At 53.0% G+C, this 22,452-nt stretch overlaps 2 protein-coding genes and 1 long non-coding RNA gene across 29 annotated transcripts in view; 1 reads left to right on the plus strand and 2 right to left on the minus strand.

Moving 5' to 3' along the window:
• The window catches only part of CTCF (CCCTC-binding factor), a 36,707-nt gene extending 27,410 nt beyond the window's left edge, over positions 1 to 9,297 (minus strand). For 4 of the 22 annotated variants that reach the window (XM_080364930.1, XM_080364925.1, XM_080364944.1 and 1 more), the window contains exons 1-4: positions 9,075 to 9,229; positions 4,753 to 4,902; positions 2,858 to 3,053; positions 498 to 610 (exon numbers count right to left, since the gene is read on the minus strand). The gene's annotated coding sequence lies outside the window, so the exon portion shown is untranslated. Of the gene's footprint in view, positions 1 to 497; positions 611 to 2,857; positions 3,054 to 4,752; positions 4,903 to 9,074 lie in introns of all 22 variants that reach the window. The other 18 variants (XM_080364934.1, XM_080364929.1, XM_080364946.1 and 15 more) reach the window with 8 other exon arrangements.
• LOC308053573 lies at positions 5,525 to 15,561 on the plus strand. Its single transcript, XR_013923667.1, has 3 exons — positions 5,525 to 8,573; positions 13,591 to 13,762; positions 15,022 to 15,561. It is a non-coding gene; the product is annotated as an uncharacterized lncRNA (long non-coding RNA).
• Positions 15,562 to 15,700: 139 nt separating this feature from the next.
• The window catches only part of RIPOR1 (RHO family interacting cell polarization regulator 1), a 36,850-nt gene continuing 30,098 nt past the window's right edge, over positions 15,701 to 22,452 (minus strand). For 5 of the 6 annotated variants that reach the window (XM_080364914.1, XM_080364911.1, XM_080364913.1 and 2 more), the window contains exons 13-22: positions 20,699 to 21,496; positions 20,230 to 20,369; positions 19,698 to 19,872; positions 19,399 to 19,534; positions 19,070 to 19,231; positions 18,790 to 18,948; positions 18,221 to 18,417; positions 18,033 to 18,116; positions 17,676 to 17,766; positions 15,701 to 16,646 (exon numbers count right to left, since the gene is read on the minus strand). In XM_080364914.1, the coding sequence (XP_080221040.1) occupies positions 16,549 to 16,646; positions 17,676 to 17,766; positions 18,033 to 18,116; positions 18,221 to 18,417; positions 18,790 to 18,948; positions 19,070 to 19,231; positions 19,399 to 19,534; positions 19,698 to 19,872; positions 20,230 to 20,369; positions 20,699 to 21,496 (2,040 nt within the window). In that variant the 3' untranslated portion in view covers positions 15,701 to 16,548. Of the gene's footprint in view, positions 16,647 to 17,371; positions 17,436 to 17,675; positions 17,767 to 18,032; positions 18,117 to 18,220; positions 18,418 to 18,789; positions 18,949 to 19,069; positions 19,232 to 19,398; positions 19,535 to 19,697; positions 19,873 to 20,229; positions 20,370 to 20,698; positions 21,497 to 22,452 lie in introns of all 6 variants that reach the window. The other variant, XM_080364910.1, reaches the window with a different exon arrangement.

Genomic DNA, 22,452 nt, shown 5'->3' on the forward strand with positions numbered 1-22,452 from the left:
TAACTTACCGTACCAACCAATAACTGCACTGGATCAAATACTTCTAACCAGGGAGAGACGGACTGATAACAGAGCAGGACAAACATTCAATGCTATTCCCTTCTTTGAATATGGTGGAGCTGGAGAAAAAACATCCCTAAGGATTTGTTGCACAAGCCACTCAAAGCCGATGTCTCCAAAAACATTACAGATGTCATGTCAAGCAACTCAGACATCTGAATATTTGATAATCTGCTCCATCACACTGTCATGGAAGCTGCCAAATTCTTCTTCATGTAGGTCAAAATGCTGGTAGAACAGGGAGAGGATGCAGCTGCTTCAACAAGACAAAACTATTTCCACACACACTACAGGAGCCAAGTATAAACTACTCTAGGTTCATCTAATGCTCTAGGTAGCTCAGAGTAGGTAGCAGTCAACAGTAGTCATTCCTGAGCAGAAAGGAGAAGAGTGCATTAATATGGAAAGCAGGCAAGGATCAAGTAATCAATGAGTACCTTTTGAGTATTCGGTATCGCCACAGGAAGCGATAAACCTCTCTTCAAAGATCAGAAGTGGCAGTAAGTTATATACTCAGTGGGAATGCTGGATAACACTAACTTCTTCCATCCTCCAAAAAGAAAAGAAAAGAAAAAAGGCTTTAATAATCTGATAAGCTTTGACTGAAACTACTAGCCTTGAAAATTTTAATTTTTTCCAACATGTAATCTGAAAACTCAAGTGTCTCTATAAAGGGTTCTCTTGCAGTACATACTGGAAAAGCAAAATTAAAGTTTACATTACACCTCCACTGCAAACAGTTTAGCACATAGGAGAAAGCTACTATTTTAAAACGTAGTATTGTTACACTTACATCAAGTACGTACAACCCAACACAGGGGTGCATTTTTAATACAGTAGCATTTCCTGCTTTCATTTTAAATCTCTGGATGTTAGAGGTGGTTTCAAGGAAACAGCTTTGCTAATTCAGTACAAGGAGACAGAGAAACCATACAAGAAGCTGAAGTAACTGGCCAAAAATCACTACTGGTTCTACAGCAGTGAAAAGCTCTTCCAGGAGCCAGTCCAGAGCAACAACATCTCTTTCGTTGTTAAACAATGGGAGAATTCAATTCTCTCGACACTGATTTTAAGCATACAATAAAGTTTACTGCTCTATTTCAACAGAGTAAGAAACATTTACAAATATCTGAATACTGGCCATTACTACTTGTGGTCTCAACTACCTCTATAGAAAGCCTCTACTTATCTCAAAATTTTGGGGGCATGGTTCCACAAAAGCCTAAATCAAACTCAGGACTGCAGTTTTTCCACACCCACTTACATCTAGTTGCCCCCCATGAAGCAAATGCAGCTGACCAACTCATTGCCTGGTGATGCAACTGCCAGCATGCAAGTGGGAAGAGTTGGGGCCACAACAGTCCAGATGCAAGCCAACCTAATTCTCGCAGGAAGCCGTGACTTTTACTCCCCTAAATGCTGTGGTGTTATTCTCAACATAGCAAGAGCTGTAAACACACTTGTATAGCCTTTGTCAATAAGCTGGGGAAAAAAGAGAAAAAAAATAATCCTTTCTCCAGCATGAACATAAAAAAAAAAAAAAAGCCCTACAAGGAGAGATCTGTGTCCATTTAGTCCAGCAGTCTGCCTCGAACAGCTCAAACTGGAAACGCTGCATAGGGAGAACCATCAGTCACGTCTGTGGTTTACCACCCTCATCCCAACGCCCAGGCATGGGATTGAGGATCTCTGCATTTGGACCTGCTGACACCTTTCCGAACCTACAGCGTCTAAACGGTCTCTTACCAAAACAGGTTTTCCATCAGTTGTGGTGTGTTTTCCCCACTTCTTCCTCCTACAAGCTACACGGTCACCACAGAACTCCCTGCATCTACATAAAAAGCTGGCCTTGTGCAAGTGCTAGGAACCACACCCCAGAACAGCAATCAAGCTGGGACAGAATGAATTTCTACAAAGAACACAGAAGTGGTAGCAGCAGAGCTATACTACCTGCCTTCTTACAAACAGCCAGAAGAAACCAGAATTGCCAAACTCAATTACCAGGTGCTTCTGTTGAAATTACCATCCAGAGGAGCACGTGGATTACATGCAAGTCAGCTCTGCAGCTAAGACAGTTCTCAAGCTTACATGTTCCCCTTCACACTTTTTTAACATATGTAATACATGTAAAGTCCTTTCAGCCATCTCCAGCAAGAAATGCTCAGTCCACCATCAGGCTACTCACTGTAACACTCTGGAGCTCAGAAAGTGTCAAACATTTGCATCAAGTCTCCACACATGATGCATTATCATAGCTCAAAATTATTAAGTGCTGGTTAATCCTTCTTCCACAGCTTTACCCTCCCTAGTTTCACTCCTGATTAATTCAGTACTTTACTCAGCATCCATTTTGAAATGAGGATCACTGCATATAAAATAATTTCACACAATACATGTAATATATACATACAATATATAAGATACGATTCAATAAGTAATTTTAACACAAAGTAATTTTACAAAGCTATTATTTTCTGAAGTGCATTCAATAAAAATCACTTTGCTTCAGCCTCACTGAGTGTTTTCCATGCTATGAACTGGGAAGGAAGAACTCCTTTAGCAATACAGGCTTGGGAGTGACTGGCTGGGCAGCAGCGCTGCTGACAAGGTCCTAAGGCTGCTTGGCAGACAGCGAGCTGAACGCGAGCCAGCACTGTGCCCTGGCAGTCAAGAAGCAACGTCCATCCTACCAACAGCTCACTAACACTGCAGCCACAGATAAGGATTTTTTAAGAGTCACAAGTTTGGACTAAATATATGGGACGCTATTTAACACACCTCCAATATATACCAATACCTGCTTACTTTCTCCTGTGCAGAAGATTTTGCTGGTTTGAGCACGTTCCAGATTTCTGAGGAGAAGTCCTACACCTACCCTGTTCAGAAAGAGGGAAGCTGGTGAAACAGAAGAAGAGCTGCTCCCCATCTCTTTTCTTTGGCATGATCACCATTCATTTGATCACCAAGTCTGACCTCTGAGGAATTACAGTTCTCTAAATGTATATGAAACAAAAGAAGTTCAGTAACTTGCAGCTGGCTGAAGCAACATTCAGAATTTTTTGCCACAATCTTGATTCAAACATGTTAAGAAATTAAGAAATGCACAACGGCTCTTCCTATCATAATCCAATGGTTAATCACCTTCAGTGTGAAAAACTTAAAAGTCTAACTTGAACTTATCCGGTTATAAATTCTTCTTGTGTTTGTCAGCAAAATTAAAAAAGCTCATTAATATCCAGTATTATCTTGCCAGGGAGGTATCTGAGGACTCTAAATCAAGTCACCTCTCAGCTATGCTGAAAAGCTGCACATTTAACACTTAACACTTCACTGCATGGCACTACTGCTTACATTTCCATCGAACTGGAGATTAATCCCCCTTGCAGAAAGTAGTTTTTTGTTTGTTTATTTAAGTGCTGATGCCAGAACTGTACATAGTATTTTGGTAATGACTTCAACCCACCCCACACAGGCAAGAATGCAACTCATTCCATTACTGCATTTGAGAACTACATTAGCCTCTTTGTCACAGCATCACCTTAGAAACTCACATTTGAGCTGTTCATCCACTATGACTCCAAAACGCAGCTCAGCCACAGCTTTCTGGGATACCATGTGCCTTGATTTAAATTCAGCTGAATCACCTTGTTCCCAACTTGACATACGGCAATCTTAGCATGCACATCTGCATGCGCCTACATCACCTGACAATCCTAACGGTTGCCTTAGTGCCATTTGCTTTTCCATGAACCACAATTCTATCACACAGAAGTTTTAAATCAACAGACCCTTTGCACCAACAAAATCAGTAACAAAAACAAACTGACAAGCAATTACCAGTTTTTGCTGAACATCCATGGAAACTATTCAGTCTTGTACACCCCCAGACTACTCCTGAACTACCTTGAGCTGAATGGCATTTACAGACATTTAGTATTAATTTTTATATTCTCTAAGATCCTTAACATCTAGAGAGACACCTTTAAAAAAAGTCAGGTAATAAAATAAAAATAAAACAAGCCCTTTTTTCCCTAAAGCCTTATTTACAAGGAATAATTACATACTTTTCTCTCCCTGTAACTAAATTCTGTACCAAGAATAAATGGGAGAGCTGGTAATAATGTAAACCATATACATGCATGATCAGCATGCAGTGCTAATCAAATACCCAGGCTAGCTCAGGTGTCTGCACAGCACTGCATGACTAGCCGCCATGTCCATCCACTCCACCTCCTTCTAAGAATGATACATCTGCGCTTCTGTGACCTCGTGGAATTTCCCTAGCATTCCAAAGTGCATCAGCTATACAATATTCCTTCCAGTACTACAGCTAGGGATATTCCAGTGTCAGAAGTGGAAAAAAATACCTTAGCCAAGGCAAACATATCTCTCACCTCCCAGTGTTATTTGGTCATCGGCTTTCTGGGTGTTTTTTGTTTTACATTTTGCCTTGTGTTTGCGTTTTGGTTTGTTAAAAAAACAAACAAACAAACAAAAAAAACCCCAAAAAACCCCACACACACCAAAACCCCACAACAGGGGAATTTCAGAAGCTTTCAGAACAGCAATCTCATTCTAAATACCTGAAAGTGGGAGTAAGGCTTACTCTGACATCCTAGTTATGGCAAGTAATGTTTTGTATATAATTGGACCAAACTACTTTCTCATCTACTTTACAGATAGCTACTTTACCTGCTGATCTTTGAGACACATACAAGCTTCTAATCATCATGCATAATAATACAGACAAAGGTGCATTTTACGCTCCAAACAAGCTGTGATTTGGCTTCTGTTTTGTTAGAATTTGACAAGTTCAATGATGCCAACAGAAATTCTTAGATTCTGGGGAAAAAAAGAAGAGAGGTAAAGTAAGACTTTCAGTATAAGCTGAACTTAGTTCACAGTCTCTTACCATTTCAGTGAAGCTCTCCATTGAAACCCATGAAGCTTTAGAAACTTCATGAGTTTGTTGCTATGGCAGAAATATAAGACTACACCGACAGCTGACTGACAAAACAGTATGTATTCGGGCACACTACCTGAACCACAGGCTGTGAAGAAAACACCCTGCAGCACAGCTTGCTGCACTGCTACCAGTACATCAGCCCTCCTCTATGTTAACTGGTCAGCATCTCCTAACTGGTCACTGCACTACTTCTGCTTTTCACTGCTTTTAAACATACCTGGCCTCGCCTCTTAATATCAACTTCATACAGCACCCCAAAATCCTCAGGTAGCTGACAGCAAAGAGCACAAAGGCTGGAACTGAAGGTCTCTAAAACCAAACCTTTACATAAGAAATGCAACTGTAAACATCTATGACTCACAATATGACATAGGGATAGTTAAAGAACAGCTCTTCAGGAATCCATTCGTTCTACCACAGATCTCCCCTAAGCAACACACATTACCTGCCCCGTTCTTGAGAGCTGTTTCTGCACTACTTCTGTATTTTCACCTGTTAAGAACCATATTGAAAAGACGTTAAGATTTGATAGTTTCCAAATATTTATAATACTAAATGAGGGGAAACTTCACTTTAGCTTTCATTTATATTAGACAGCAAAACCAAGTTGGTCAGTGTATAGTTACCTGCATGTTAATACGACCTGAAATATAAAACTCCCTACCCACCTCATGTTCATTGTACTCTTCCTTTCAAGGTTATTTTTGTTAATCAGAAAATACTGAGATCACTCAGCTGAGCAGGTGTTGGTTAGTTTTCACATTAAATATGTCTAAAATAAGCATATCTCACTTAATTCCTGAAGAACGACAGATCATCACTGATAAGCAGGAGGAGCAGGAAAACAGGGTCTGTTAAACACAATTCAAATAGCCCACAGTACAAAAAAAAAAGCAACATCTTCCATTACCGTACCCAAGACAGGACAGAGATTCTTTCTAAATTTCAGCAAAAAAATATGACAGAACAAAAGCCGTGTTCTGGACTGCTTTTATGATCAGTAGGTATAACCTTTGAAGAAAAAAACCCCGAAGTTTTCTGGAACTGTATGCATCTCTAAGACCACGTAGCACTGCAGAGCAGTAGAGCTTGATACTGTATTAAAACATCAAGGTTTAGTACAAGACAGACTTAACTGGGCATCTGAACTAGAGCCAAATGGATGGAGAGGTTTAAAGTTAAGAAAACAAATCAGTACAGTTCAGTGAGTTAACACAAACAGAACAACCACTGAGTCAAGGCTTTGGTTTCTCTCAGCTCCAGTGTGGAAGCTGATGACCAGCACTTCAGCCAGTATGTGCGTGCCTTCATGTGGTCGGGTAGCAGCAGCGGCTGTTCCTTATGGCACATATTTCTCAAGCACATACAAGCACAGGAAGATGCAGCATTTGTGATCCCAATGCTCTAATACTCCCTCAAGCATTCCCTCTCTGGTAAAGAAGAGGTGAGAGAAGCAAGAGTTGCCAGGATGAGTGAATCGCAGAGCTTTTATGTAAACAGAATCAATATATATAATACATCTGAAATAGCTAATGTACAAAAAAGCCCATCAGAGCAGGAAGAGCTCTCCAGAGGTCAGAACTCAACACAGCTTGCCATTACGAGTGATGAAGAATCTGCCAAAGCATGAGGAATAGCGCAACGAACAGGCCGGCTCTTCTGAGAGAGCAGATAAGCCTAATAATGATCAACACCCGACCTCCAAAAAATCAGAAAAAGCAGTTGTTCTTCAACATGCAGTACTAAAAGGAAAAGAAGAAATTACGTTCCGGAGTAGGCTCCCTGCAGAAATTCCTAAGCAAGTCAGTAATCATGTATATTTATTTTTTTCAGGTTAGTGCTGAGTAACATGGGTCTGGCAGGTATCAACCTGCAGCTGTAAGAGCGGGTAGTGATACACACAAATTAGCTACGAGTCATATTCTAGATAAGCCCGCTAATATGAAAAGCAGTTCTTGAAATAGCTTTTTTCCCTCAATAACGCTGCAGGCACAAGTTGCCAGAAAGCTTAACGCCGTAGTGGCAGTTTCCCAAGCTCTGTCCAAACTGGATGAGACTCGCTGTACTACCTCAGTTTGCAGGGCCACTTGAGGCTATGGGAGCCTCAAGTTTCACACCTTCTGTTCTAACACTGCTCCTCCAAAATATCCCACAAAGTTTCAAGAGCGTTAATGAAGCCATTCTGTTCATCCTAATAACCTCTCTCATGTATAGTGTAAGTAGAGAGGACATTAAAACTGAGCTAGCTCTATACATCCAGAAGAAAAGCAAGATGGAAGTAAAAAAAAACATGTATCAACCTAAAATGAGGGCAAAGCAAGGCTTGCTTTTATGCTAAAACTGCTCCTTTCCTTGCTTCAGTTCTAATGCTATCTTCCATACTCAAGTGAAATGTTCGGTACGGCTCAAGTAAGAACCACAGCTTGAATACAATACAGAGCTGTGTCTTATACCCAACAGACTCCTTTGCAAATTCAACAGGCTCTGCAGAAGCAGAATGAACCAGAGAACTTGAGAAAATATTTACACACTTCCTGCACTGAAACAAAACACACGTATGCTGGAAGTGGTAAACAGTATTTCAGGTACTTCTAACACCACCTCTGGAGTGTATTACCAAAATTCAGTAACTGGCAGGAGGTGAGGAACTGCCGTGCATTTACTGAAGAGGGGGAAAGCTGCGTGAAATACAAAACAAAAAAAGGTAGTCACAAACAGAAAAGCGAGCTCATTCTCACCAACATGCAAGCTCTAAGGATTACACCGAGCAGAAAAGGATGCATACAACATAACAAAACCCCTTCCTGCATCAAAGTCATCTCACAAAGCAACAGCAAGGCCGAATCTGGTACCGCGTCAAGACATTTACTGTAAGAAATTTAAAGTTGACGTTGAGAACAAAAAGCAAATTGTCTAGACACAGAATATGTGCGATCTCCTCTCCTGCATCACAAAAAGAACCGGATTTTGTGCCTCCCCGTCCGGCTGGCCACAGAACAGCCCCATGCAAGAAAAAGGGATAAAACCGGGATAAAACCGGGGCTTGCGACGGGCTTTCGGGCTGGGTCCCCCGGCAGGCACCGGGTGCCCGGGCCAAGGCGAAGCAAGCGACACAACTTGTCACCGGGTCGGTGGGTGCCCGGCTGCACCCCGCTCCCGGCCGCGCCGCCGAGGGGCCTGAAGCCCCGCGGGGACCCGGGGAGGGGGGGGGGCGGCGGGACACCCGCTCCCCAGGAGCGGAGCGGGAGGCGAGGGGGGGTGGGGGGTGGCGGCCGGGCAGCGCGGCGAGAGCGGGCGCCCCCCAGCCGTGCCCGCGCCCCGGTGCTGCATGGCGCTGCTCAGCCTGCCTTGCAGAGGGAGCTCGAGTCCCGCTCTGCGCCTCGCAGCGCCTCTCACTCCGCAGCACACGCAGCGCAGCGAGGCGGCGGCCGGCAGGAGCGGGACACGCAGCCGCCGCCGCCGCCAGCGCCCCGCGGGCAGGAGCCGGCCGGACACCAAGGGAGGCCACGGGCAGCGGGCGGAGGGCGCCGGGCCGAGGCCCGCAGAGGTTCGCGCGAAGGCGGCGGAGGCGGGGGGGGGGGGGGGGGGGGGGGGGAAGCGGCGGCGGGGCGGGTGGGGAGCGAGCCCGACCCGACTCGGCGGGGTGGGGAAGGTGGGGGAAGGGAGGAGGAAGGGACGGGAGGGGAAGGGAAGGGAAGGGAAGGGGGGGGGGGGGGGGAGCCCGGCGACTGGCAGGGAGGGGAGGGGGCGGTAATCAGCCCCGGTGGCGGGGCGGAGGAGACAAAGGAAAGAAAATGGAGTCGCGGCCGCCGGCTCGGCCGGGCGGGGACGGCGGGAAGGGAGGCCCGGGCGGGCCCGCAGCCCAGCGCCGCGCTGTGGGGAATGGCGGCGGTGGCAGGCAGGCGCCGGCCGCGCTGGGGACGATAGAGGGAGACAAAGCCCCCTGCTTCCCCGGCGGCGGCCGCTGCGGGGCCCCAGCCGAACCGGAGCCCCATCGTGACACCTAGAGGCCGGAGAAAGCGACTGCAAACCCCCCGCCACCGCTTACCTGCGCCCGCACCCCAGCGAGCTCGCTCCGGCCGCCGGGCCCCGCCGCCGCCCCGCACCGCCCACGGGCCCCGCGGAGCCGCCGCGCCCCGCACGCCCCGCCGCGGCCGCCGCTAGCGCCCAGCACCAGCCCGCGGTTTAATCGCTCCACAGTCGCTTCGGACACAAAATGGCGGCGGGCGGGCGGAGTGCGCTTGCGCCAGCGCGGCTGCCGCGGCCGGCGGCCGGAGCGGGGAGGGGTGGGAGGAGGGAGGGAGGGCGCGCGGGGAAGCGGGCGCGCGGGGCAGGCTGGGAGCGGCGGGGCGGGGCCGGGGGGGGTGCGCGTCGCGCGCCAACTTCAAACGCGAGGGCCCGCGGCGTCAGCCGGCGTGCGCCTGTGCGTGCGTCGCTGCGTCACGCGTCGTTGGCGGGCGGCTGGCCGCGCCGCGCCGGGCTGGGCTGGGCTGGGCTGGGCCGGGCCGGGCCCTATCGAGCCTTGCTGGCTGCTGCGCCCCTCTGCCGGCCCCCGGTGCCCTGGCCGCTGCGAGCGCGAGGGTCCGGTGTTTCCGGCGGCCCGACAGGCAGGCAGCGTCGAGCGCCCGCGGCCCTGCGCGCCTCTCCCAGCCCTCGCGTAAGCTGAGGCAGCCCCTCAGGAGGAACCCCGAGGCCCACCCGAGTAGGAGGTTGTGCCTCGGCTCCGGGGGAGACCCGCGGCAAAAACCCACGCTGAAACAGGTGCCCCCCCGCCGTTCTGAGGAGGGGGTCGCTGGCTCAAAGGCTGACGCTTTTCTTAGAAGGACAGTCTTTTCCTCTCGCCTTTTCTTGGAAGAGGGGTCAATACTGCTATGAATTAATCGCCAGGAGGTTGCAGTGCAATTGTATAAATACCAACAGATTACTGGATTTAGACGGTATTTGCCTGGTGGTTTTAAAGGACCTTGGGACTTGCCAAGCTTGTAATCAAGTGGGACAAACTGCTCGAGTTAGCTTCAGTGCTGCAGGAATTGTGAATGTGGTGCCAGGTATTTTGCAGGGAGCTTCTAGGGGAATTAACGAGGTCAGGTCCTGTCCATCAGAAGCTGGATGTGCTGCGTTTGTTGTCTGCACCTTTCCCCCTCCACCACCAAAAAGGTGGAAACGGCCACAGCGTTCATAGCAAGATAGGCAAATTTGTATGCGAAAGCACAGGGGATTGCATGTCTTTAATTTTCTGCAGTTCCCTGTGTTGCTGAATCTTCTGGGTTTAGCATACTTTTTCATCTTCAGTAACATTGCTGCAGACCCATAGCTGATTGACAGGCAAGCTGAGGGGAGAATTCTATGAGCTCATGCTGCATCCCCTTTGTATTTTCTTTCCATAAAAACATGTGAAATAGAGCCAGAGTAATGGGTTAAAATATTAATAGTTCAAAACCTATATACGTTGGAAGGAAGGTGCAAGTTTTGCTCCTTTTTACTCCTCCATCAGTCCCTGGTAGACAATAAGGCCAGGAATTCAGAGAGAAGACTAAATGTATAGAGAGACTTCAACACAAACCTGTGCTGATAGGACTAAAAGAGTTGTAAGGCTGTTACAGTAGAAACTGATGTTAAAAATCTTTCCTCAATTTTTTGCCTCTTGAGATATCACTGCAGGGCAGAGTAAAAGCTGTTTGACTGCCTGGGCTTAACCCCAACCTGCTTAGCAAGCAACAAAACCATCAGACAAATGTAGCATATGTTAACATGCATAAACTATGGCTTCAAATACTGGTCTGAATAATGCTTGTGTATTGCTGAACCGTGTCATGGAGAAGAGAAGGGTCTAGCAGGCTGCTGCTCCATGATGAGGGGGTGGGCTGAGAGGTGGTGAGTGAGAAGGGCCCTGACGCTGCTTTACGGGTTTCTCCTGCCTAAGCTCTCCCAGTCCTTGCAAAGAAGCAGAGCACTGGGGGCAGTGCTGTGGGGCTGCATTGTGGGCGCCGATACTCCTTTCGGGGCTGTTGACAACCGAGTCCAATTTGCCTGCTGATGATTATGACACCAGGCTGAGTCCATTAATTCCTTACAGGGAGGGAACTGTAGCTCACCAAGCAGCCAGGGGGGACCAGCTGTGTTGAGTCACAAGGATGTAGCTTTGTGTCTTCAGCCTTGGCTGAAGGAGAAAATATTAGTTACAAAGCAATGGCAAAAGTGACCATTAATTAGAGAAGTGACAGTGTGTAGCCCACAACCATGACCTCTGGGGTCTTCATTGCCTGAGAAATTGGAATCATAGGAACAGAATATGCTGAGCTGGAAGGAACCCACGAGGGTCTTTGAGTCCAACTGCTGTTGGACTATGAAAAACTGCTAAAATCCAGAAAGTCTCAGGTCCGTTGCCTTCCCTTTGTCCACTAGGTGGGTTGCTGTAAAAGAAAATTAATTCAGTATGGCATGAAGAATCTGCTGAGAACATTTCTGGGGAAATGAGATTCTGTGGTGTGATTTTTTAAAAAAAAAATAATTTCCATATATTCTAAGCTGCCAACCCATCAATTCTCATGCTGTAATTTTGGGGAGAATGACATATATTTCATGTGTAGCTGTGAATCCTGCCTTAAGCTAAAAACTTAGTTCAGGCACAAATCAAAATGGAGAGGAGCACTGGCTTTATGTAAAATTGCTTCTTATGTTCCTTCAAATATGCATCCAGGGCTGGGGGTAAATGAGTGCTCTGCCTTTTGTTTGTAGCCATCCTGTGGCAAACGGTCACTTGTCTTTGATAGTCGGAGTGTCACTGCTTAGGAAACAGAAGTTGTTCCGGCAAGCACCCATTCCTGGACTTCAGCCAGAAGTGCCCCCCCTGACATATTGATCTTGGGTTCCTCACTTGGAGATGCTTTCAAGCTGATTTGCAGAGGATTCAAGCCCTCAGCTTCAGTCCTAATTGTGGATGCTCCTGAAAATCAGCCTCCAAGCCTGTCCAAATTAGCCACCCAGAAGCAGATGCTCCTAGAAAAGTTGCCTGAGTGAGGTCTCTCCCAGAGACACCTTGCCTGTGAGCAGAATGGCAAGAACCAAAGCCAAGGAGCTCCTGGCCACCTTGCTGAGGCCCTGAGTGAGCTCACCTGCCTCGTTCCCTGCTCCTCCTAGCTCTGTCCTTCCATCAGCCTCACACTGTACAAGCCCTCAGGAGTCGCCACCGCTCTCCTCACTCAGGCAGTAGTGGAGTTTGAGAGCCAGCATTAAATGAAGTTTTGGAGGCTGCCTGGAGCACGCTTTGGTCTCTGTGTGAAATGAGGCCCCAGCTGTCACCTTAGGAGTGGTCCTTGGAGAACAAGCCCATATGTATGTGCCTGACAGCCCTGTGAAGAACATGTCAATGATGATGAGGATGTTGTTGCTTTGCTGTGGTTCAATGCAGACTGCTTAGCTGTTTGAATCATTTCTAAGTGCCCTGGTGAATGCCTTGGAAACATGATTTTGTACAAGCCTGGGATAAGGTGAGAGGTCCAACGCTGTGGCGGCTCACACCGGAGATTCCCAAACTAAAGCCCCCTAAAAATGGCGTGACATCCAGGTTTAAGTCATTTCATGAGGGCTGATCAGAGCTTGTGGTGCTCCAAAGTGGCAGCACCTGCTTGGGGTCATTCTGGCTGGTGGGTGCTCTTGGTGTCACAGCCTGCACCAGCCCCGATGCCATCCAAGAGAAGGGTATGATAAACTGATTGGTTATTTTGTGCTGATGATCTGCAGGGGCTCCTCAGGATACTACCCTGAGACCAGCAGGTAAAAACCGATACCAAAGACTGCTCCAGAATCCATATGCATGCATTTAACTAAAAGCAAAACAGCAGTAAATGGGGAAAAGGAATGTCTTTTCAAAGCCGGAGCACATGGGTAATGTAACTGTGACAGAGACACCCTCCCACGGGCTGCAGCTCCTGCAAGAAAAGCAAGTAGCTGCTGAGCACGAGCACGTCCATACGAGAGGGAGATGTTTCAAGCGCTGACACAGATTTGGCTGACAAATGTGGTGCTGGCACATGGTCTCCTTTGAAATAGCAAGCACGTTGCTGCAAAACGAGCTCTGCGGTGCTGTGTCTGTCCCCATGTGCTGTGAGAGTGGCTCCCAGGGAGCTCACCTCATGGAGTGCTGCAGTTCCTGCACAAGGGCTGGAGGAGATGTTAAATCCTGGAAGGAAAAGTTGAGTTCCCTGCCTCCTTTCAAACGGCTGGCTCTTGTAATGGTTGTTCTACTCCTCCCCAACCCTAAAAAAAAATACCAAAAAACCCACACACACCCAAAAAAACCCACCCCAAACCTAAGCAGGATGCAAACTTCAGTGAGTGCTGTCCAAAAATCAAAATTTATTTTTTTAACTTTATTCCAGTTAAAATGGCAGTCCTGCAATTCCAGGTGACCTGGCAGTGTCCATGGGGCAGAGGTCTTTGGCAGTGCTGGCATAGACCCATTAAGACAAGGCGTTGGGCAACAGATTCCTAAATTAATCTCCTTGGGATGTTTTCCCTAGATGTTCTTAAAACCACATAAATAATGAGGTTATTCTTTGCAGTTCCAGGAGCAGAGTCATTTTGTCCTGACCTGCAGCTCCCTGCCTGCCCTGACGGAAGGCTGCTTTCCTGCTCCAGTCTCGCTACAGCCAAGGTGTAACTTATCCTGGCAGGTGGTGCTGCACTGCAGGGACGGGGCTGGGTTTCGGCAGGGCAAGGAGGACTCACACGCAGGTGAGTGAATTGACTTTGTGGCTCTGGCTGCTGGAGCACTGGGCTGGCTTTATTTGCAGGGGTTACTCAGGGGAAAAACAAACCAAAACATCTAAGATGGCTGAGCCACTTTCCACCACTTGGGTGCTCTTGTCCACGGTTGCACATGCCAGCTGGGACCCATATCCCACATCTCCTGCTGCCTGCAGCTGGCGGTGCAATGCAGCACTTTGGGAGAAACACTGTTCTTCCCCCCTGTGGTTTGTCCAGTTCCCAAGGTAGGTGAAAGAAGGCTAAGTGAGCAGTGATACAGCAAAGTGGCTCCTGGTTACCCCCTTGCCGCCATCCCAGGTAAATCTGCACCCAAAAGGGGTTACGCTGAGGTAGTGTCCCACCTGGGACACCCTGTGTATGTACCATGACGCACTCTGCAGCATTCGTGTGGGGCTGCAGCATGGCCCTGCCCTGTGTGTCCAGCTGCATGTGGCATTCTGCCTGAGCCAGCCCAAAAAGCTTTGCTCTGGTGAGGAAGAAGGACGTGGAGGCTGTAACCTACTGGCACTTGCGTAGAAACCCTGGGAAGCACTGATGGACTTGCTTCTTGGCCTGGGGGCTGTAAATCTCCAGCTCTACCCATGCTGGCAGTGCCCCTGCAACCACTGCCTGCTCTGGTGGGTGGCAGGCAGTGCCACAGGGGTCCCTTCTGCTGCCATCCGGGGCATCTTTGCTACTCTAACCTACTCCCCTCCCAGGATCATAAGGGCCACTAAGATGATTAAGGGATTGGAGCAGCTGTCCTATAAGAAGAGACTGAGAGAGCTGGGGATGTTTAGCTTAGAAAAAATGAAGGCTGGCCCAGCATGGGGGGTTCTTCTCCATGTGTATTAATACCTGGTGGGGCTAAAGAAGGCGGATGCTCCTCAGTGGTGCCCAGTGAAAGACCAAACACCAAATTGAAACTGAAGTACAGAGATTCGAGTTAAAACTCCAGAAAAGCTTTTTCCGTAAGGATGGTCAAGCACTGGCATGGGCTTGCCAGAGTGGTTCTGACATCTCCATCCTCAGAGATGCTCAAACCCAACCAGATGTGGACCCAAGGTCTAGCTGACCCTGCTTTGAGCAGCAGGGAGTACATGAGCATTTCCAAAGGTCCCTTCCCATCGCAACTATTCTGTGAATCTTCGATCCATTGTGGCTCACTGATGAGACCTGCACCAAGAGGTGCCAAATACTTATGGGAACAGGTCTGAAAAAGCAGTTCAGCTGCGTTTCCACCACAGGTACAGAAGACAGTAGAAGCTAGGGCTGGGCATCTCCATTGTACAGCTTCAACACAGCCACCTTGGGTGACACTTCCCATGCCCAGCAGCCAAATTTTGGCAACATCTCGGCAACTCTTGCAAAGCTCAGGGAAGGTGGAAACTCCTTCCACTGCCAAAAAGGAGAAACCTGCTCCCCTTTTGGTGAAACCAAAGGCCACCGTGGGAGCAGTGCTGATCCTCAGCTGTCCAAGCACCTGAGAAACACCCAGCTAAGCCCAGCTTTGTCCCTCAGTCCAGAAGCATTCATCTGCACGTTTATAAGGACAACACTGGAAATGGCATTCAAATTGCCACAGTGATGGCACCCCTGCAAGGCAGGACAGTGAGGGTGCTGTGGGACTGCGCAGTTCCATGCATGGCCAGGGTGATCCTCTGCCCTGGTTGTGCCATGCCAGGAGGGCCAAGGCTTCTGTACCTTCTGCTGGGTCTCCAGCACACCTGGCTGCGAGAGGCACCCAGCAGCCCCACGTGCTGGCCCAGGCTGGAGCTTGCTGGTGGCTGAGATGCAGGGCAGGGCGATGCCAGAAATCGCAGTTATGCCCCGCTGCCACCCTCCAGCCTGCTGCGCTGATCCCAGCTTGCTTACCCTGCCCCTGGGCCGTGGGGCCAAAGAAACACCTGCACAGTGACACCATCACTCATTAAAGTTTTGTTTTTATTTCTAGTTTAAAATCAAAATTAGTTGTTCTCTGTAATTACATTATATATAGATTTATAGAGACATAGAAAAGATTTTTTTTGCTTTTGTTTTTCTGCAAAAATCTGTAAATAAAAAATAAAACAAACAAAAAAAAAAGGTGGCAGCTTCTGTCCGTCCGTCTGTCCATCCCTTTGTTGCTCCTCCTGCCCCTGCCCTCCGAGGCGCTTGCCAACAGACCAGGAAAGGCCGGGGCCACATCTCACTATGCTCCCTACAGCCGGGGTCGGACAGAAGCACGTGGAGCTGGAAAGAAGAAACGCTAGCAGAATATATTAATATCTCATATTTTGTTTTATTTAAGTCCTGGGGACTTCAGGTGGCAAAGGGCAGCAGTCCCCACAGCCCAGGCAACTCCTGGAAAGAAACGGCATGGTTTCCAAAGTGCAGGTCCTTCCAGGACAGGGCACGTGCCCTCGAGCAGGAGGAAGGCAAGAGGAGGCAGAGAGATCCCGTAGTGTCCCTGCCGCTCGGTCCCCGAGGCTGTGGCCAATGAGGAGGGCAGGAAGGCTGGGCTCCCCGTGTATTTCAAATAGCAATCAGAGGGTGGGATGTGCAGCCAGCCCCCCTGCGCTGGGTGCGTGCGTGGCACCCCGCGGGCCACTGGCCAGGGGCAGGGGGTGCGGTGTGCGGTGCTCCGTAAGGCAGCATGCGGCCATGGCGGGGGTAACACTGCGGTGTGCTGCTGAGAGTGGGAGCTGCCAGGCCCTGCCCGGCCCCGGTCCGTGCCCGGGCGGCCCAGCGGTGCCCTTGCCCTCCGGGGGCGGCAGGTGGCTTTGCGTGGCATCTCAGAAAGCTGTACTGGCCATGCTGGCTGGGGCAAAGATCCTCGGGAGGCTGTCCAGGGTCTCCTCCAGCCGCCGGTGAGCTGATTTACCATCTTCCCCTGCAGGTACACGCTGTGGTCAGTGAACTGCACTGCAGCAGCTCTGGCCCCTGCCCATCCCCAGCCACCTTCCCCGGCCGTGGACGCGGCTAACGCCTGGCAGCGCTGAGCCTGCGTGCTGCAGCCAGGGAGCAGAGACTTCCCTCATCCTCCTCAGCACACCCCTGGGCAGGTCCCAGCTGGGATCTGGCACAAAAAGCCCCCAGAGCTCCTGATTCAGATGCTGCAGATCCTGTTCAACTGCCTGCTCTACCCGTGCCCACACGGGGCCGGGGTCACCCACGTTTGGGCTGCAGGAGCGCCAGCTCACGGAGAGCCTGGCGTGGAGCAAAGGGGCCCAGGCTTGGGGCTGCGCCAGCTCCAGTGTCTCAAACAGCTGTGCACATCTGCATGCACTGGCCCAGGGATCCTGAGGGCTTCCCCAGGACCCCCGAGCACACACAGGGGATGCACACATCCATGCTACAAAGCTGGCTCCAAGACCTTTGCCTGGCACCACAGCAGTGGCCATCCCCAGCAAGAGATGGTGACATAGACAGTCTGCTGGGACATGGGACACAAGGCATCTACATGTGCCAGGGTGCCACAGGGACAGCAGCTTCTATGAACAACCAAGACACAGACTCCAAAACGTGACATGGCTGACAGGCTCTAAGACGGAGACATTCGTGAGCAAAGCGGCAGGAGCAGGGACGGGGAGAGGAGGATGGCTCACGTGTCCCAACCTGTGCAGCAGCTGCCGCGCTCTGGAGGCCTAGAAACCCACTCAGATGGTTCTCTCAGTGCCATCTAGCAAATAATAAATAACAACCCAGCTCAGTGCTCTGTGGACACAGGATGCCTGGCCCTTGCTGCCTGCTGCCAGCTTCTATTGCCTGGCAGAGCTTGGGGCACGATGAGGCAGAGTACACAGGGTAGGCAGGGACCAGCCTGGGACCCCCTTGTCCCACGGGCGCTGCTGGCCCTAGGAGATGCCGCTCAGGATGCCATGGCTGGGGAGGGAGCCGAGGGCAGCAGTGGAACACTCACCACACAGCATCAGGCTCTGCTTGGCTGCCTCCCGCACAGGCTCCTTGTCAGTTTGGCACAGGTAAACCAGCTGCTCGATGCTCTCCTTGGCCTGCAGAAGGGAGAAGGGGGCTGAGCGTGGCTGGCAGCAGGGACAAAGCCCAGGGAATGGCAGCACAGGGCGCCACAGCCCCATCGCACAGGGAAGTCCCTCATCCTGTCCCTTGCCTCCCCATTTCCCTTCCTGCTTCTCCAGCACACTGGGGGCATCCCCAGCTCCTCTCTCCTAGGAGCAGGAGGCTGTGCAGGTGCATCCAGAATCACGTCAACTCCTCCACAAGATACAGATCTGTCACCTCCTCCCCACATCCCTCTCACCTTCAGGCAGCCCAGCGCTGCGCACCCCGCCACGCGTGTCTGCACCTCCTCATCCTCCAGCTGCTCCAGGTAGCACACGAGGGCCTGAGGGAGATGGGGGGTCAGTGCCGCTGCCCACGGCAGCGGGGGGCAGCACCTCGGGGGCTGTGGCACCAGCCCACCTCATCCCTGACCTGCCCAGCACGTACCCGTTGGTGGAAGCGAGGGTTTTCCGCCAAGCTGCGGAGCTGGGCTGACACGGCGCTCACCACCTTGCTGTTGCCCTCCACCAGGAGCAGGCTCAGCGCCTTCAGTCCCTCCTTCTTCAGGCGGCCCTCGGGCATGCGCTTCAGGGCACGCAGCACCACGTCCTGGTCGTCCGAGTTGAGGTTCTGTGCCAGCAGCGCTGTGGGGAGCCGCCGGCTGAGCCAAGGTGCAGGGAGCCCAGCAGCACTGCCTGCATCATCCAGATGCCCCTGCTGCCATCAGGAACCCGTCCCCGCGCACCCTGCACCAGTGCCATATGGGGTGCCAATGCATGGAGCTGCCGGGTTACCCAAGCCAAGATGCTGGGGACGTACAGCAAGGACTCGGGGTGCTCAGGAAGGCAGCAGAGGAGCGGGCAGTGCACTGGATCAGACCTGCTTGCCCACCTCCAGGACGGCTGAGCCTCTGGTTGATGCCCCAGGGTGGTCATGGCAGCGCTGCAGGGCAATCCCCTATGGCCACCCTCCCCTCTGGCACCCTGTGCCAGGGTTGGGGGGCGGCGACGACCCACCTTCCTCTGCCAGCTCCATCATGTGGGTGTCAAGCACCAGGGCACCAAGTGACTCAAAGTGGCTCCAGTACTGGAAGATGGTGACCTGCTCACCCTGGGCGCTGCCGGGCCGCCGGGGCAGCCGCCGATTCAGCACATCCTCCACCAGTTTCACACACACTGTGGGAAAGGGCTGGGGTCAGCCACCCCTCTACGGGCTCCCAGCATCCATAGACCCCCACGCACAGTCACCCAGCAAGGCTGGCAGCTCTGTCCCTGCACAGCCCAGGTGCCCACTCACCCGTGTCAGCCAGACCAGGGTGCTGCTCACTGATGGGTGCTACATACTGGGTGCTGAGCACCTGCAGGAACCGCTCCACGGGGCAGGTGTAGATGTTGGGCAGCTCCACGCAGCGGTCCCAAAGGGACAGCACACCCTCCTTGCGTGTCGAGAACTGCACCACTGTGGAGACAGGTTCTGTCAAGCTTCCCCGGGCCACAGCAGTGGGCAGGTGGCTCCTGCCCTTTGGCTGGCCTGGCCCCTTGCCGCCCAGCCGTGCTCGAGGGGAGACCGGGCTCCATGCAGCCCCTGGGGTGGCATGGACGGTCCCCTTGGCCACATGTCTTTACCTTCGGCAGCAGAGCCAGCTGCTCCTGCTCGCTCCTCCGTCAGCTGGCAGACGATCTCCAGCACCTGCGCCTCCTGCAGCAGCCTGTCCAGGGCATACATCTCCCGGCACCGCAGGGGACCAAAGGTGCCCAGCTTCTGCAAAGGCACAACCACACCGGCGACTTCAGGGACAGAGCTCACTGCCCCAGCACAGCCTCTGTGCTGCAGCAAGAGACCCCTCAACGAGGGACCCAGAACCCACCCCAAGGCTTCCCACCCCTGGACGTCTCCCGCCACCATGCCCCAGCCCCTTCCTCACCAGCAGCAGGCGGTTGCAGTTGTTGAGGTGAAGCACCAGGGCTTTATCCAGGAACTCGTTGCCGGTGCTCATGGGGTCAGTGCTGGCCTCGGAGCCACTGCACATGCCAGTGTCGTCTGCCCCCATCTCGCCAGCACTGGGGGCCCTGCTGCCACGCCGGGCTCTGCCAGCCCTCCTGAGCCAGGGAGAGACCGAGGCAGCGGGTCAGTGCAGGGAGACCTGCACCTGGCCCTTCCGCACCCGCCAGGCAGCTCCTGGAGGACCTGCAGTATCATGGCACCAGGACTGGGCAAAGGAGGAGGTCCCAGGGACACGGCGGCTGCCTGCCAGCCCAGCCCCATAGAAAGATGCAGGGTGGCACCATGCCACGGGAAGGGCCAGACCCTGCTGCTTCTTGACCCAGACCTGCCCTGGGCTGTGATGGGCTGGTTTGAACGTGCTTGGGCACCCTGGCAGAGCTGGGCAAGCCCTGTCCCCGCTGCCCCAGGGCGCATCCTGCCCCACGCCCCATCCCGTGGGCCCCACTGCACACCTCTCCTCTTGGAGGGACTCCTCCTCAGAGCCCTCCGAGTCCTCCATGTCGGAGGTGTTGAGGAAGCTGAAGCTCTCCAGCGCATGCTCCACTGTCAGGCTGATGCTGGAGGCCCGGCTGAGGAAGACGCCCTGCTTCTGCTGCAGAGGAAGGCACGACGGGGTCGGATCGCGGCTCGCCAGCCAAAACAGCCCTGCCACCCGCATCCCTGGGTGCTGCCAGCAGTGCCTCCGGCCCCTTGTTCCCAGGCACTGCCAGCTGGGATGGCCCTGCCACCTGCATCCCTGGGCACTGCCATCTGGGATGGCTCCATCCCCCATGTCCCCAGGCACTGCCAGCCGGTATGGCCCTGCCACCCGCATCCCTGGGCACTGCCAGCCAGGATGGTTCCATCTTCCTTGTCCCCAGGCACTGCCAGCCAGGATGGCCCCATCCCCCTCTGCCCTGGGCACTGCTGGGAGCCCCTCACCAGCAGCATCTCCTCCAGGCGCTTGAGCTCCCGTTCAAGGGGCTGCAGCTCTGGGAACTGCCCCCGATAGTCATCCAGGGCCGAGCCCAGGAGGCTGATGGCCTCTTCCAGACCTGAGTCCACCATCTTCCCCCGTGGCACCTCAGGGACGCTGGCAGGCAGTGGCATGGTGGGGACGGGGCTCTCCTCCACGGAGGCTTGTGCCAGTGCCAAGGGGATGCCAGTGCTGCAGCCACCCTGTGCTGGCACCTGGCTCCGCACCTCGGCCCCACTGGCCTCCGCCTCACAGGAGGTAGCCCACGCCACGGAGGCGCGGGGCTTGGCCTCAGCACCCCTGTCCTGCCTTGCCATGGCAGCTGCCACTGAGGCGCCAGGGAGGGGGTCCGCATCCTGCTCGCCCATCCTTGGGTCCTCCAGGCTGGGTGCAAGCTCCCAGGGGCTCTCTGCAGCCTTGGCTTCCGTTGTGGCATCCACGCTGGCCTCACTGATGTGGCTCAGAGTCCGGGAGTAGGGCATGTGCCCGTTGGCCACCGTCTCCTTCTTACTGTTGCCCAGCTCCTCCAGATGGCTCCCAGCAGGGGGGATGCTGGCGGCCCCCTCGGCCCCCTCCTCCGGCTGCTGGGAGAAGGAGATCTCGATGGCGGGGGCGGACGCCTGCACCTCGGGCTGCACGATGGGCTTGTGTGCGGCATGGCGGGCGCTGCCGGACAGCTGCGGGCTGGAGGAGTCATCCGAGGACTCTGAGGAGATGGACCAGGCTGTGCCATTCTCCAGCTCCTCCTGGCGCCGCAGCATGTTCTGGGGAGGGGGGAAAAATGGTGTCAGACAAGCCCCCTGGCCACCCCTGCTCCTCCAGCTGCCTTCCCTTCCCCAGCAGCAGAGCCAGACAAGCTGGGGGGCACCAAGGCAGCTGTGACCACCAGCACAGGCTGCCACACCACCCCGGCTCTGCCAGCCCAGCAGGACGGGCAGTGAGGATCTGGCAGAGCACAGCTGCCTCTTCCAGCCCTGCTCTGCAACCCAGACCAGGGGGGTGTCCATCTCCCCAGGCCCAGCCACACACAGCTTGGAGCCCCAGGGTGCCAGTGGCTCCCCAGCACGGTGGCCAGCCCCAGCCCCAGCACTGCAGGGTGCGACGTAGAGGCAAGGACACCAACACATTACAGCTGCGAGGATGGCAACAGCTCCAGCACCAGCTCACGGGAGGCAGCGCTGGCCATCACGGCAGTGCCATGCCAGTGGGTCACCATCACTGACCCAGTGCCACATCAGTACCCTGTTAGCGCCACACCATCACCATCACCATGCCAATGCCACCAGTGCAGGGACATGGACAAGCTTTCTACTCACTAGTGCCCACCTCTTGCACGAGGGCATGCAGACCAGAGGGAGCCAGGCTCTGCCACCCAGGCTCACCAAGCTGGGGGACTGCCTCATCGGGGCTAGCCAGACCCCCACCTGGCAGGATCAGGCCTCTGGGCATCAGCGAGGGCTAGTGAGCAGGAGACAAGGAGCGGCTACGGCTACTGCAGGATGGCCACACTGCTGGGCTAAGCTACTGGCCGGCTCCAGCCCTCACACTTACACGGCCCTGCTGCGGCCATCTCCCAAGCTCGGCCGAGGAGACGTCGCCGCAGGAGCAGCTCTGAGACAGCTTCTTGAAGAGTGTCTCCCGAAAGATGTCCAGCAAGGACCAACCGTGCTTGTCGGCCGCCCGCCCCGGCCTCTTGGGCAGAGAGAAGAGGAGCTGTGAG

Source organism: Falco punctatus (assembly GCF_963210335.1).
Source record: "Falco punctatus genome assembly, chromosome: 14".
Taxonomy (NCBI): Eukaryota; Metazoa; Chordata; class Aves; order Falconiformes; family Falconidae; genus Falco; species Falco punctatus.